This window comes from Cyprinodon tularosa, unplaced genomic scaffold, assembly GCF_016077235.1.
Source record: "Cyprinodon tularosa strain WSP-4 unplaced genomic scaffold, ASM1607723v1 ctg386, whole genome shotgun sequence".
NCBI classification, from domain to species: domain Eukaryota; kingdom Metazoa; phylum Chordata; class Actinopteri; order Cyprinodontiformes; family Cyprinodontidae; genus Cyprinodon; species Cyprinodon tularosa.
The window spans coordinates 458,218-475,130 of NW_024039103.1; the positions used below are offsets into that span (position 1 = coordinate 458,218).

The 16,913-nt window shown below is 39.2% G+C and overlaps 1 protein-coding gene across 3 annotated transcripts in view; it reads left to right on the forward strand.

Annotated features, from left to right (window-relative positions):
• Positions 1-16,913, forward strand: part of shank1 (SH3 and multiple ankyrin repeat domains 1) — a 130,944-nt gene that overhangs the window by 38,048 nt on the left and 75,983 nt on the right. For all 3 annotated transcript variants that reach the window (XM_038297323.1, XM_038297325.1, XM_038297324.1), the window contains exon 2: positions 5,320-5,868. In XM_038297323.1, the coding sequence (XP_038153251.1) occupies positions 5,371-5,868 (498 nt within the window). In that variant the 5' untranslated portion in view covers positions 5,320-5,370. The remainder of the gene's footprint in view (positions 1-5,319; positions 5,869-16,913) is intronic.

Sequence of the window (16,913 nt, forward strand, 5' to 3'; positions counted from 1 at the left end):
AGGAAAGCCTAAGACATGGAGTTCAAAGAAAGAAAGAAGAAAGAAATCTCTTGTTCCACAGTGGAAAAATGTTTCCTTTATCCCTTATGCGATGTAGTGTGCTGCCACTCTCAGTAGCGAATGGAGAACATTGAGGGTTTAAAGGCTCAGAGACAGAACAGCAGCCTGATGTTTAAAAATCTTTTACCTTCAAAGATGCAAATGCTTTGTTCTCCAACTAATAGGCCACCAGCTCACAGGTAAAAGGTAATAATAAAAATGTATACTAATAATGAATATTAATCATAAACCCCTTAACATATTTGTATTTTAAAGTTCAAAAAATAACAGTAAAAGCGCTAAATGTAAAAGATTAAGTAGCCAAAGTGAGACTTATAGCAACATTTAGATCAAAATAGCCACCAACCTCTTTGCAATTGGTCCAAAATATGGAGATATTTCATCATTTTGAGCCTGTAGAGCAGGGGTCACCAACGCGGTGCCCGTGGGCACCAAGGGGCCCTCAAGGACCACATGGGGGGCCCTCAGAGTCATCTAGATAAAGAACAACCCACCAGTGGGCTAAGTTTGAAATTTTATTTTATTCTGTTGCTCTTCTTTTTAATCATTTATAGAGATTTCAAAATTACACTGTCTAAATAAACTTAGAAATTAACAGAAACAATAAAAATATGTTGAACAAAGTTTAGGTTAACGCTAACCCTTGCAGCTCATGGGTCAGTAATGGTCGCCCTTCCTAAGTCTCAGTACCCTTGAAGTGGCCCTCAGCCTTAAAAAGGTTGGTGACCCCTGCTGTAGAGTAACATTAAAGGAGGAAAAATTATAAAAATACAATAACAGTTGCACTCAAGATAGTAGTGCAAACTTTTGTTGGATCAGTCAATTGAGACTGGTAAGTTATTTGCAAACCCCCCACCCGGTATTTTGCAAAAAAGTAGGATATGTCTTGCATATTTATGAAGGCAAACATAGAAAGTTTTTGCATCTGTTTTTTTTTTTTGTTTGTTTTTTTTTTTTTTTTAGAGATGCAATTACTGTTTGCGCCTTGTTAGTAGATCAGTTTTGTGCATGCTCTTATGCATCTATATGTTTTATACATGCAAACCTTTATCAGATCAGGGCCATTGTGATCTAGACGTTTTATCTTACCGTTTAGTTAGACTAAAACGCCATGGAACTAGAAATAAGTATCCCGATAAGGAATTGTCTGCACTTCTCAAAGGAAGTACGTAAATATTCTCTGAATGTGTGCATCATAGATATAACAGCTTTTCCTTTAGAAATCATCCACTCTTGCCAGCTACATCCCCCCTCAGAGCCAAAAAGCCACTTCAGAGTGAACATGATTACAGATCTCTCCCTGAAGGCCTCTGCTTGGCTCTACCGTTTACCGTTTCAGGGTTTGCAGCTCCACACCAAGCTGAACATCTGAATAACAAATAGCGTCAATCCTTACAGGAAGACTGACCAATCAGCAACCAGAGATGTCAGAAATACCCCCAGCTAAAATGAATAAATAAAGTGAACAAGGATGTCTCTAATTTAATGCAATTACACAAATTTATTCAAGTAGCTGTAATTATGAACCCATTAGCAGCTTTAGATTCTCCACGTAGATGTAAAAATGTCTCATCGTTGATCTGAAACTGTGGCTTAACTGCAGAAAGCAAGACTAGAAAGCTTTTTTGGGGGAGGGTGGGTGTGTGTTTGTTGGGGGGGATACCTCAAATGAAGAGTAATGAAGAGATTTTTAATTAAAATGGACTTTTGATGAGCATTTACAAGTGAATCATAGGTGGAATCAAAGCAGTTTGATGTAAAGCCTTTTTTAAATTTGTGGTTAACAAAAAAAAAAAGGTCTGAAGGTTTTTTCTCTACAATGCAGGAGGGGATTCTGCATGTCTGGTAAAGGGACTTTGAAGATGCGACCAACCAGCACAAAGAGCTTCATTTATATATGAGGTGTGAAAAGTGTGTTATTATGAGGTGAAGGCTGCAGAGCGGCTTGTCTCAAATCAAATTCTGTTCACATGGAGACCAGAGTTCCTGGTCTGCTCTGTTGTCTGGATCAGTAGATTTCTAGGCTTTCTGAAGATTTTTCAAAGTTGTTTCCTCTATAATTTTTTAGTCCATTTTCTTCTTATATTAGAATAATAGTGGATAAGAGACACACTGTCTAAGCCAGATGATAATCTTTGTAGATCCAACAAAAGAAATTAGAACAAATAGTTTGGCTTTTTATGTGTAGACACAATTATACCTTTTGTTACAAGAAACATACTTCTAAGTATAGTTTTATTTACTGTATATTTTATGTGATTGACAAACACAAAGTTGTGCATTAATGCATTATGCTGCGTTCACACCGGGGGCAGCAAAAGCAGCAAAATCGCGTCTGCTGCTTCATTTTTGCTGCTTGTACCAGTGAATTCTGACGCGCGTCTGAAGCAGCTTTGCTGCTCTCGCTGCGCGGTCCAAAAGTGGCTCTGACGCGCGTTGGGCGGAGCTTCACTATCCTTTTCTCTGCCTTGCAGCTATATTTGCTGTGATCAGTGGGAATAAAGTAGTTTTAATATGTTTTTAAGTGAGAAAATACACCTGAAAACTTCATCAGTGCAGTCAGTTCATCCAGATTACAATCCTGCCTCCCAATATTATTTCTGTCGGAGCCGCTCAGACCCCCACATACCAGCGGTGCGCCGACAGAAGGAATCCATTCATCAGCAGCCTCTGGCCGGGTCGCCTCCTCGCGGTTTACCGCTGTGGCTGGTAGGTGTTTTTCATCTAAATAATCCGGTCTGCAGGCACCAGAATAATAAAAGCGAACATATTCTGCCGGCAGATGTATATATTTTAAGTTAATTATGCTTTAATAAACTGTTTAAGAGAAGTGATCAGAGCAGTCTGTGTCATCAGCGCTGTGTCTCTCTCCCAGCCAGCTCCCAGATCAGCTTCTCTGATTGGTTGACGCGGCGCGTCGAGCAGCAAAAATTCAATTTTTCCATCTCGAGCAGCAGCGCGTTTGCGGCGCGTCGCGCGCGTCAGATGCCAAAACGCGCCCGACGCGCTGCTTCGGCTGCTCAGACGCGCTGCGCTTGCTGCTCGAAACGCGCCGCGGGACATTTTGCTGCGCCTTGACGTGCGTCAACCATTGACTTTGCATGTAAACTCGCTGCTTCTGTCGCGCCAGCTGCCCCCGGTGTGAACGCAGCATTAGAAAGGTTTGGTGTTCATATGTATTCCGCCCCCTTGAGTATTTGTCCAGCTGAAAGGTGAACCTCCATCTCAGCATCCAACGGGGTTCCTTTCAAGACTGCTCTATATGTAGCTCCCTCCATCTACAAATCATCAGCCAGCTTCTCTAATTTCTTCAAGATAAGTTGTAGACTTAGTATGTTATCAGCACACAGAAAGCAATTTAGGCCAAAAAATAAAATATCCATCTTATGTGAGCAAGCTAGCTTCTTCCACATGTTTACTTTGTCCCAACATTGCTTGTGGTATTTTGCAAATTGCATATTTTTCAGGAATTTTGTCAAAATGGCTTTTTATTTTAAAATCAGATTTGGGAAGTGCACAACAAATGGTTGTCGGGTCAACTCTTCTACCTGAGCTCTGGGTTTCTGCTGCTCATCCATAGTCACCACAAGCCTGCTGGATTACCTATGTGGACCCTTTCAGTTCAGTTTGACTGGCATGTCTAAGGAGGTTTTCTGCTTGTTCGTCCTTTTTACATGCAGAGTTGATGGATGGACCAGGGCTCTGTGAAATGATTAGAGCTTGGGGTGCTGCTTTATAACTTAAAGCATTGATTCCCTAAGTTATGGTTGTGGCCTGACTTTAGGTTTAGGATCAATAAATATAAGGTCTTCTCCAGAGAAATTAAAAAGTTTAACAAACGATATGATAATTAGGAACCTTTATTATATTCTGTAAAAATGTCTAGCCACTCAGAAATGTCATGTTGACGTTGGATGCACACACTCAGGTTAGCTAATCACATTTAGAATAACTTGCTGCCGTCAAGCCTTAACATGCATGCTGATCTGATTGTCAATCGGCATAAATCACCCCGAGGTCGGATGACAATATTATTCATATCTGCCGAATCAATTCAATTCAGTTTATTTATATAGCGCCAAATTCACAACACACGTCATCTCAAGGCACTTTACAGTTCACCAGATCATACATTCAAATTGATTCAAAGTTTTCTATCTAAGGAAAACCAGTTGATTGCATTGACTCATTGACTCAAATACAGTCCCTCACACTAAGCATGCTTGTAGCGACAGTGGAGGGGAAAAACTCCCTTTTAACAGGAAGAAACCTCCAGCAGAACCAGGCTCAGTGTGAGCGGCCATCTGCCGAGGCCGACTGGGGTTCAAGGAGACAGAGGCAGAGATACAAAAAGCAGCTGCAAAAGGCGGCCCCATCCAGGAAACACACAGCCAGGCAGACGAGCTCCGAGCCAGCTCCCATGCCAGAGGACGAAGAGAGCACATCCAGCCAGTCATGGTCAGAGAAACAGGACCAATGAATAACCTATTTTCATCACAGATCACAAGAATAATAATTCTGAAAATGTAACAAGGTATGCCTCATATATAGAAATAAGTCATTGATATCCTCCCGTGTAATACTGGTTGATAAAGAGGAAATACTGAGTCTACAGAGCAGTTTATGAACTGTTGAAACATGTTATGTTTAGGTTAGTCTTAGTTGTTATATAAAATAAAATGCATTTTCCAGAATATGTTAAATATCTCTGTTCTCACTGTGTTTAAAACTTTTAATATGATTGAGGAAGAACTACTTTACTGCCAATTTTCAGTGTCTGGTGGAAAAAACCCCAAAGTAAACTGGATGTGTACTCTTGTGGCTGACGATATTTTACTCTTTGTCCAAAGACTTTTCTCAGATTAGTGCTGTTTAGGGAGGGAATCCAAACTAGACTGAGTTGCCATGTCCTGGAAGACTGACAGCCTGACAACCTTCACCAGCGTGGGGAACAGAGTGCTCCTAAACATTATTTGGTTTTGGATGTACATGGTGCAGATCTGCTCTTGATGTTATTTGAAGCTCCTGATTTCTCTTAGTTCTGATCCAGAATAGCTGGTTGGTGAAGTCTACATACCGCATGTATGAACATCATGCCTTCTGAACTGCAGGATATGAAAGGTTGAAATCTTTAAAAGCCTTTCATCAGATTCTTCAGTTTATTGTTCTTCTCTCTTCTTTGTTTAATTTCCACATCCTCAATCTGGGAAATAACTGTCTCACACAGTTAAACTTTATTTTTTTTCTTTCCTCATTTAGTGACTATATGGGAATGATGGTGTTGCCACTGGAACCGCCTTCTTTGTCGCCATGACGATGCCATTCAGGCCCCTGTCCAGTGACGAGGAGCACCAAAGGATGCTGGGCAACAGCAGACATCTCTATCCTGGGGCAGAAGACGAGGAGGAGGAGGAGGAAGAGGAAGAAGAGGAAATGGAAGAGGATGAGCGAGACGAGGACGGGGAGGAAGAGGAAAACGGTGAGCTGGAGGGGGAGGATGATGCCGAAGAGGAGATGGTGGAGGAGGTCAGGCGAGGAGGCATGTCTCGGATTGGCAGAGGAGAGGGACACAGACAGTCCGGCAAACTGTCCGGTCGACCTGTTGGGGATCGACAGATGAGGCCAGGAAACCCGGGACACACCGCCAACCCTTATTCAGCCAATCCTGGACCCACGCACCAACAAGCAGCCAATCAGCAGCAGCAACAGAGGAGGCTGAAGGAGCCCACTGCCAACTCGGTGCCATCTGAAGACACCCACATTGCCATGATGGTGTTTCGCATCGGCATCCCAGACATAAAGCAAACGGTCAGTGCAGTCAATACACAGGAACAACAACAGGAACATTCAGAACCCAAATGGCGTCCAAATCATACAGTAACTTTAATAACACCAATTCATCTAAAGTTCTTTGGTTGTCTAAATGCGCACCTTAAGTTGATGCCAAAAGCAGACCTACACACTCAAACAAAACGTTTGAAATCCTCAACTTAAAAATGACAAATGGTGTGGATGATTGTTAGTTTTGTTTTCTTAAAGCTACAGTGTGTAATTTTCAGCGAAATCTAACGTTCAGACTGCAGACTGCAGCAACATGAACGTCTCCGCCCCACCGCTTCTCCCCCCCAACAGTACGGCGAGCGTTACTGGACAAAATGTCTTCCACGACGTCGGAATCACCTACTGTACCTTCTCAAGTGATGAGGTTTGTTTACATAGATAATTTTACAGATAGTATTTCATTAGTCTGTGTAGGGTATAGATTTCATGTAGACTTCATGTAGAGTCCAAGTCTTGTTTGTGGCACGGGGGTTACAAGGCGAGGAAGAGGGCGAGGAAGAGGGAGAGGGCGAGGAAGAGGGCAGAGAGGCCGGGGTGGGCGTGCAGCTAGGGCCAGGCGAGGGAGGGGAGCAAGCGGGGTGACTAGAGCAGAGGAGGAAAGGCTTGAAGATCTCCAAAGGAGCCGGAGAGAAGTAACCGAGGTATATATCCAGAAAATTATTTTACAGAAAATTACTGAATCATTACCTGTGAAACGTCAGGGACGTTGCTGAATAAGTATACTGGAGAGTAGCAGCATCATCACGCAGCATGTTATTGTTTTAGACAGGTCTGAGCATTCTGTACTCCAAAAACTGCAGTGATATTAGACAATTGTGTGTATAGGATTAATTACCTGTCCAAGAGAAAACTGGCAACTTGAGCGTCACTTTGAAAACCTTTTTCCTCCATCAGTGACTTCCATCGTGTCAATGCCCTGCCAATGTTGATCCATGTTTTTTGTCGTTTCTTGTCACGCTTGCGTTTATTCTCGTCGTGTTTCCGCTTCTTAGATGACGGGGGTTCGGTGTCCGCCGTTTTTCGTTGTGATACAGAGTAGGCATGATCCTCCATTCGTCTGATGTTTGGCCACACAGTGCCACACAGTTTGCAAAGTCACTCACGCCTGCCGCCTTGTTCACCTTTCTTGTTACTGAGGCACAGTATACCTGCTTCTTCTTCTTCTTTGGTTTCAGGCAGACTAAACGCTTCTCAGGCATAATACTGCCATCTACTGTTCAGTACCATCTCAGTTCATCTCTCTCAACTTGCCGTAGTTATTTTCGAGCGTAATGGGAGATCTCGCAATTGCTAGTTTGTTGCCTCTGCGCTGCCGTAGCGCAAAGATGTCAGCCTCCATGGCTGCGAGACCCGCTCCTATGTAATTATAAATAATGAATTCTAAGGCAACGCAAATATTAAGGTTAAGAGGCTGAGCTCATAGGTGATGATAAATAACATAGTTATGTATAATATATTAAATTTCTGACTTTATATCCCTGTAATTATTACACACTGTAGCTTTAAGTATTTCCTGAATAAAACTAAAATGCTGCACAATTGGACATAAAACATTGCGATAATGAATAGACCAAAAAAGATTGGATTAACAAAACTCTAAAACTGTTTTTTACCTTTGATACTAAAAAACTTCATTTGTGTTCTGTTATCTTTACACTGATGCCATAAACTAAAGTATTTTATTCATTAAAGAAGCTGTTCTAAGAAGGCCTCAGAGGTTAATTTGAGAGCAAATAGCAAAGACCATGAACATAGCAGACAAAATCGGAAGGAAGGTAGCAGGGTCAGGTTGTAAATTAATGTCATGTTTTCAGATCTTAATATCCATCAGACTTCACCAGTATAAATCTCATTCATTGTTTCCCTCAAGTCAGGAAGGAAATACAGTAAAGAAAGCACTAGAAGAAAGTCCTGAGAACAAAGTTAAAGTATTTGGTCTTCATACAGAACATAATTTTTCACATCACCACCAAAACACCATTCCCATGGTAAAACACGGAAGTGGCAGCCTCCTAACCTGACTCCACCAGATGGATTTGCTACCATTATCCACCTGGAAACCTTCTGTTGAAGTAATTTTGGGAAGGGGCGAATATACTGGTTAGCTGATTGGCCTATGTTGGTGATAGACGGGCCAAATAAACCAATCAGATCAACGAAGCATATGAGGTACTAACAGGGCGACGACGAAAACACAACCACAAACCAGGCTACTCTTGCCGAAACCAGTCGGGAGAAGAGCAAAACATCTTTTCCTCTGAGAAAAGCCTCCAGAGCAGTGTTTTGCTCTTCTTTCAGTGAAGAAATACTCTGTAATTCCGATAAAACTCGATAGCCACGCTAACGCAAGTTTCATCGGCTGAAGCTGCCATGTTCTTTAGACTGAACTGTCGCGCTTCTCGTTGCATCACACCTCAACCCGCCTCAAAGCCAACGCTGATTGGACTTTGTTTGGTGAACAGCTCTAAATTTTCTTTAATGGAGAGTCTCCAGACCGATCTGAGAGTGAAACCTTGAAAGCTTGTGAGATCAGGATGGTCTCACGGGGCTAGCAGCATCCTGCTATGGGGATACTTTTAGCAGGAACAGAGTTGCCAAAAAACAGGACAACACTGGAGGGAAACCATTCAGAGACTCTTACAGACATGAAACTGTGGATTCCACCTATAACTCTAAGTCTATTTAGACTGAGTTAATGTACAAAAGAAGGGATAAAACCATACATTTCTCAAAGCACATACACATTCTCTGTTGTAAAGGGGAACAGGCAAAAAAGGTAAATCTGTGTATATGCAAATCAGTTACTTCTATAAAGTATTTATTCAGTAAGGCTAAAATCAAATGCATGACACAATATTTCAATACTTTTGCAAATAATATTTAAAAGCTTACATCTTTTTCCATCAATTGAATATGCCCAGGTGTGGGGAGGTTGAAAGGATAGCAACCTTAAAGACCTCCTCACAGGTAGGAAATTAGATGATGGCTCTGGAGGAATCAAACTCCTTCATACAAACTGTAAAGCCCCTGTACAGATTAGAAGACAAAACATACTGATTCTTCTGCTAATTAAAGAGTTTATTTTTATGCACAAAATGTCCCCTTGCACAGAGAAAGATAGATGTATGGATTCATCGTTTCAAAAAAGACATTGTTCACATTCACAAGTGAAACACAAAACAGCCAATAGTTGCTTAAAAGACTAAATAAATTTGTGGATAAACCTGGTCTCCATATGAATGGGGCATAAATTCCCAACAAAAAATGATCAGAAAAAATGCTGGATGCAATGATTTTGAAAGGGTCACCAGGGTCTTTGTAATCTCATAAATATCGCAAACAATGCTTTGCATATTTATCTAATATACAAAGATTTTCCAAACGGGACATTTTTACCTGTGGTGCTCAAGTTGCCACAGATTAACAACATTTACTACAATGCATTTAAAAGAAAGTTCTGATATTTCTTACTTTTGTGTGAAATACATTCTAGAAGAGCAGATCTGTTTGTGACACATAGTTATTATAAAACATTTATTGGCTGCTAATCAATACACATAAAAAATTGGACAAAACAAAATGTAAAGTGTCCGGCATTGCTGTCAATTATTTCAAAATTTCTACAAAAGTCAGTTTTATTATAACGATAGGTGAAAAAATATCTTTATACATATTTTTTTTTTTTTTATTAAATACACCTTGTAAGTGTGTCATGTCAATGGAAATGCAACCTGCAGTTGCTCTGAGAGCAACAAATAGTCAAAATTAATCAAAGTATTTTTTTTGGCAGCTTAATTTCAATTATCCTTAATGAATTATCTAGTTAAAACACAAGATATGATGTATGGAAAGACATTTTTCTGTTTTCTCTGCCACATCTGTGTCCTGTGTTTCACATATTGGAGGAAAACCAAGGATACATCAGAACCATGCATGTTTGGCAGATGTTTCACACCAGCTTAACTTGATATAACAGCTTACAGCAGAAAAAATAAATTGAATAAAATTTTATTTAAATAAGATCCTGGAACCATAGTGGGAAGTGAAAGATATGGAGAAAAAAAGTGTCCATATTGTATGGATGGGAATGTTTCTTACAAAAAACAAAAGAACTAATGTTATATTTCTTTAGCTTTATGAAAATTTATAAGGCTGGTTGGTAATTTAACGGAAAGAGAGGATTGCTGCTGATATAAAAAAATAAAAATAAAAATCCTCTAATCTTAAATAAATATGGAGGTAGATGTTTGAGTGTTTCTTGGGAGGTGTTTTATCCTGAGTAAAATTCAAATCCTCCTTTTTTCAAATTATAAGTCACTCAGAAAATGAATATTAGGTTGAGCTTTGAGGAATTACTGACTTTTAGCATTGTAGTTTAGATTATGATGATGTCATCTGCTGCCTCATTGATCTGATTCTGATCTTCTTATCATATGAAAGTAAAAATGATTATTTTTTCTGTCATTGTTCAATGTTGCAGATCATCAAATAAATTTAAACATCAGACAAGGGAAACCTGTGTAAATAGGATCATTTATTAAGGGAAGAAAATCTATCTAAACCAAGCCGGCCATGTGTGAAAAAGTAATTACCCCCTAAGCATAATAACTAGCTGTGCCTCACTTGGCAACAACAGCTGCCATCAAGTATACAGGCAATGAGTCTTTTTCATTACGCAGGGGAATTTTGACCCCTCCCTTAATGGAGGATTTCTTAGCATGAAGGGGCTGTTAAAGGTCATGTCGAAGCATCCTGATGGGATTAAAAGGGTCTCTCCAAAGTCTTTTGTTTATTTTATGTTATTTAAAGGTGGACACACTTGTATTGGATGGATAATAGTGCTGGTGCACAATCTAAGTTCGCTTTACTAAGTTAACAAAGTGAGGGGCAAACACTGTCCATTAGGATGCTCTGTTATAGAGAAGAACTCATAGTTCCATTACTAGTGTCAAACAATCCAGGGTATGACATCATCATCAACAGGTTTGCTATTTTTGCTTTTATTTGCAGTTTGTGTTTTACACCATAAAATGGAGTCCCAAAGTGAAGGGAATGGATTGTTAATCTCTAACTTCAGACTAACTCTTAAAACCCGTCAGATCGAATTAGGAAAACAGTGTGAGAAAAAAACAAATGACGCCATATAATATGTCTGCAATGGAAAAAAATCTAAATCTAAAGTAATTTTTTTTCTTAAATTAAGTGCATTTGCTCTCAAATTGAGAAAGTAAAAGACACATTTTGCCAAAGGAACAATACAATTTACATTTAAAATAAAACACAGTCGCATTGTCTTATTTCAAGTGCATTTTATCTAATTATCCTATTTTAAGAGTTAAAATACTCATTGCATTGGCAAATAATCTCATTTACCTACTCAAATTAAGGGTAAATACACTTAATTTAAGAATTTTTTTACTTATTTCTAGATTGTTTTTCCAGTGTCTAGCAGTTGGAACACTGAAGCTCACACTTCTCTGAAACTGCATCTTCGACTGTGTCTCAGTTTTGCGGGAACGTTATGAGTCTGACAAGGTAGCAAAGTAAAACACACCTAACTATGGTTGTTAATTTAAAATGTAAACATTTTTATCAAATTCCCATTTGCTTTGTTTCACAAATCGTTTAGGCAGGTTAATATCCCACATAGATGAGAGAAAATGATTAAGTAGAGCAGAACTGTTTATGCGACTCAACTCACCATTCCTACAAAGATGACAGCCACCGGGAAGAAGTGTGGATGGAGAAAGCAGATGCTTGGAGATGTTGTAATTTCCAGTTCAAACTGTCAGGAATCCAGCTGTCTGTTTACGGACCCTTGACATCATCAAGTCTTTAAAAGAGCTGATTGCAGCTTAATGAATGAAACGATTAATTGTAATCATTTTTATTAAAAATTGCATTTTCTGGTATTATAGCTCTTTAGTACTTTAAAAGACCACAATGCTTCTACATTATGAGTTTGATTTTGAAACATAGTTGAAGTCTACATGTTTTTGAAGAAATCAGATGAGTGTTTAAAGTTGGTCTTAAGCAGGGTCTTTTCTGTGGTGACTTATTGATGTTTTTTTTTCTCCATCTGTTCATTAATTTCTTCAAATGCTGGACAGGATTTAGGTTTGAGATCTATTTAACCTTCTTCATGGTCTCAGAAAATTTCTATTAAGTGCTATTAAATTAATCATTTCTTGATTCCGTACATCTGACAGCACTTCAGTTGCCATTTAAAAGGGGAGACAGCTTTTTTCCTAAAACATTAATTTAAATCCTAATGAAAACCATTTTCTGTTTTTTTTTTTTTTTTTTTCAAATGGTATATAAAATGTAAATTTTACTCAATGATGTGTAATATTGTCTGTAAGCCTAGCTCAGTCTTATATCATTATATGAGATGGTATTTATGGTCCATTTGCATTAATTGTGGAAATTGCAGTTTGAAAGGAAAATCTAAGCAGATATTTCTGGTTCTTCCATCAGAAGCTGTAAAAAGAAGAATAAATAAACAGATCCCACAACAACAAAAAGAAACTTTCAATGTGACCCAGCTTCATAGAGGATGAGATGAAATACGAGAGGCAGAGTTGAAGTGTTTAAAAGAGCCATCTGGATGAGAGGAATTTGATCCTAAAACTGTGCAAGCAGTAGAGGATTTGGAAAGGGTGAAAAAAAGGGAAGTTGAAGTAAAGAGAAGAGGGTAAAGGAGAGGAAGCGTAGCCACTTGGGTAATATTGCCAAAGAGCTTTTCAGCCTTGCAGTGAAAAGCTCTTTTTTTTGGGGTGGCTGTTTTTTAAGAGGGCTGCCCATAATAGGGAGAAAACCTGCCGTTACCGCCCAGCCTCACAGCAGAAAAAGGCCTTTAGATAGAGCTGGAGATGCAGCTGCCTCCATGTTCAAAAACACCTCTACAGCTTGCCTGCCAGACGCCTTGCCTTTTACATTTCCCTCTGATGAGGGATTTCTTTCACTGAATTATTGCCGGAGGCTAAACTCTCATAATTTAATTATGGAGAGCCGAGAATTGTGGAGAAAGAAAAGAGAGTGTTGCTCATCTATAGATGAAAGCTGATGCAGACCACCTTTGTGTTTGACAAGCCGAAGGTTATGTTCCTCACACATTAGCCGTCCACTCTGTTCCCACCGTTCTGTTAAATCAACAGAGGCCTCTGATAACTTAATCAGAAAAACTACAAAGAAATGAAAGCAAATGGATCTACGTGTTCATATTTCAGATTTACCATCCCAGTGCACCATAAATGCCTCACTGAACACCTCCTCCTTTCTCTTGCTGCTGTGTGATTTATTATTGATCTGAGCGTATGGTACTTTCAGCTGCATGGTTATTTGTGTGCGTGCTCATTGTATTTAAAGCCAGCTGTAAATAATTCACCTTTCTGTGTTTATTGTGACAAATCGGCCACAGATTTAAGTGGTAACGATGTTAAGTCCAAGAGATTGGGAGGAGAGTGTTCACTCAGGCTTGAAAATCAGGTCTTTAGAAATCAGATAAAACATCCTATGAAAAAACATTGAGGATAAAGATAAACTGTAGCAGATGAAGGTGGAAGAAGGAAGCAGATGGAGGTGGAGATGAGTGGAGGAAAGGAGACAGCGAAAATTAGGTCAAGCGTTCCCATTTTCTGTTGCTGATTATGTTGGATTTTACAGGTAAAGAAGCAGTCGGGTGATGCTGATCGAACACATAAAAAAACCTGATAATCGTTAGCATGAAAACCTCTATAATATTAAGATCATGCATTAGAAGCCAGGGTGAAAAGAGACCAGCAATGAACCTCAATAGCTGCTGTAATATGGAAAGGACATTACATTGTTATTGTAATGTCCTTTCCATATTACATCATTCTGGAGTGAGAAACTATCTAAAACTTTTTACAAGTAAAGTGAAAGACTCTTCCCTCATAATGATAATATGTCCACCAGTATAAGATAAGATAAGATAAGATAAGATAAGATAAGATAAGATTAACTTTATTGTCCCAAAGGAAATTTGATTTGCAAAATCTCTAATATTCAACAACAAAAAATACTTAGTTAAGCATATTGTGCAAAACAGCAAAAAAAAGATAAAAATCCTATCAGGTTTATAGTCCCCACACTGCAGATATATTAGAATCTGTCCTTAAATTACAGCCAAACCCATTTACACAGTAACAGATAAAAATCCTTTTGATATGAGTCACATATCTGACTCATTAACCATTAAAACAACTATTTTCATTAATCTCAGATGGAACTATTCACAGACTTGGATTATATTAAATTGAACTTCCAATTTTCACCATTGTTCGGCGCCAAGTAACCTTTCCTCTGATCACGGCTTGCTTGGTCTCGCAATGAATCCTGGGATATCCAAGGATACCGAGGATACATCGGACCCTTCCTTCAAATCGGGCAAAAAGAAGGACGCATTTTAAGGCCGCATAACGAGGACTCTTGGAATCCAACCAGACCTCGGCGCAGCGCTATGACGTCATCGGCCTTCGAATCTGGTCTTCTAAGGACGCCTCCTAGGTTTTCGAACAGAACACCAGTGTCACACTGTATACACACATAAAAACACTGCTATAAAATTCCATTATAAGATGGTAAATAAATGCATAAGGAAGCATGTTACATTACATTCACAATAAAAAATAAATAGATAAATAAAAATGTGTAAAAATATATAGATAATGAATACATAAAAAAAGCCTGTCAGTTTGGTTTAAATTTTGAATACCATTGCCAATTCCACAGTTTACTGCTTGATACTGTTTATTGCCTTAATGGAAAGCGGAACAATTGAGTTCTTATAGCGGTTCAATCTACAGGCAGGGACTCTAACACATCGACCTAAAGGAAGAAGCTGATACTGAGATGATTTTCTGGGCTTGTCTGGTTATTGTTTCATTGAAGATGGTCTGAAGTGAGGGGTGCTGCTTGACTCCCATTAACTTCATTGCTCTTTGAGTCAGGCAAGTAAGTTTGGCCATCATTTGGACAGACAGGTTACCAAACCAGGCAGAAATGCCATTCCTGAAGATGCTCTCTATAACAGCACGGTAAAAGAGCAGCATGACTTTCTGACTGACACCAAAGGCCCTCAGCCTGCGCAGAAAATGTAGCCGCTGCTGGACCCTGTTGAAGACATAATCAACTTGAGCAATCCACGATAATTTGTCGAGTTTTAGTCCAAGATATTTATACGAATCTGTTTGAGCAACTAATTGGTTATGGATGACCACTGGTCTCCAACTACCCTTGGGTCAACAATCAGTTCTTGTGTTTTTGGACATTAAGTATGGTTCTTACTAATGCATGAGGATGATCCCTGAGTTCCCAGAAATAATGTCCTCTCAACCAAACCAAAGATGTTCTATCATCTTACAGAGGGCTTTCTTAAAAAAAAAAAAAAAAAAACCAAACACGGTATATCAGCACAATCTGCTACCATTAGGCACATTTTTTAAAGGACGGTGATTTAGGCTTGTGTGGTGCCTTCATGACCAGGTTATGTTGCTGTTACTGTGTCAACCATGAATTGCTCTGTAGACTCAGTTATTATTAGGGGTGTGCAAAATAATCATCATGATGATGCATCATGATTCTAATTTTCGTGATCTACTGCATCGATTCTTGACGCCAAGTATCGATTATTAATTCTAAAAAATAAATAAATAAAATTGCATGAATGGTTGGCAATCATCAGCCAAAAACAAGTGTAATACAACTTCCAGTCCAGTAGATGTCGCTGTGGATGTGTTGACGCACGCTGCCTTGTGTCACAAGCATTTCTGGCCGCGGGATACTGCGCCGAGTCATAAAAACAAAACATGGAGGAGAAAATATTGCAATGCATCACAATAATTCAAGTATTGTGATGCATCGTGATAGAATCGCATCGTGGCCTGTGAATCGTGACTTCTTTGGCAATACCCACCCCTAGTTATTTTACAGTTAAAAGATTAACCCAAACTGCATGAGGCAAGAAATGTAAAACGGAGCCTAAATCAATGTTGGAGACAGAGTAGGTCACCATAAAAACTATTACTTTACATAGAAGAGAAAATCACTTTATTCTCCCACAGTGGGGATATGGTGGTATTACAGCAGAAAAATATTACAGCAAAAGTGGTCATGCAAATGTGGACCTTAAAAAGTGTATAAAAATAACAGAATAAGTGACAGAGTTAAAAAAAAAATGATCAAATAAAATACTGCACTGTACAGTGTTTTTACAATATAAATACCGTGCATCTGGAGAATAAATAAAGCAGATATAGGTAACACATCTACTGTCATATAGACTCCTATGACTTTTATTGTCATTCCTATACACAGAGTGTATACAAAACAAAATTTTGTTTATATGTGTCATGAAGCGGTGTTGGGTTGAGGACCCAAAAGCAGAGGCAAGTTGGCAGAGGTGAATTTTGGTGGGTTTATTGAGGTTTACAGGTACGGAGGCAGGAATCAAAGATCCAACAAAAATAGCACTAACCAGAACCAAGGAGACATCAGGGGAAACCAAACTCTAGGAGCCAGGGAAAGACGAGGTAAACAGACAGACGTTCTGACGAGGATCCAGCAAACAGGAACTGAAGAGGGAGGGCTTTTAAAGGGGACAGAGACAAAGAGAGGGCTAACGAGGGAATTGAAAACAGGTGAGGGCAGAACAGAAAACAGAGCAAGGGAAAGAGGACACAAGAGGGCAGCAGAGGACAACAAATGGAAAACCAAGAAAAACAGGAACTAACAAACCAAGATTCTGACAATATGGTTTTCATACAGTAAATGAGCAGCAGCTTGGCAGCGAAATGAACATTTCCATTTCATAAAGTGCATCAGTGATCAAATGTAAACAGCGTGGGAGAAAAAAACATGGTGCAAAAACGCATCGATCAGAGCATTTCATGACAAATATATATGGTGCAAATATGCCGTAATTTGGTTCAGTTATCAGTGTGATGCAGAGTCTGTGACTTTATTTAGAGTTTATTTTTCAACAGTTCAGC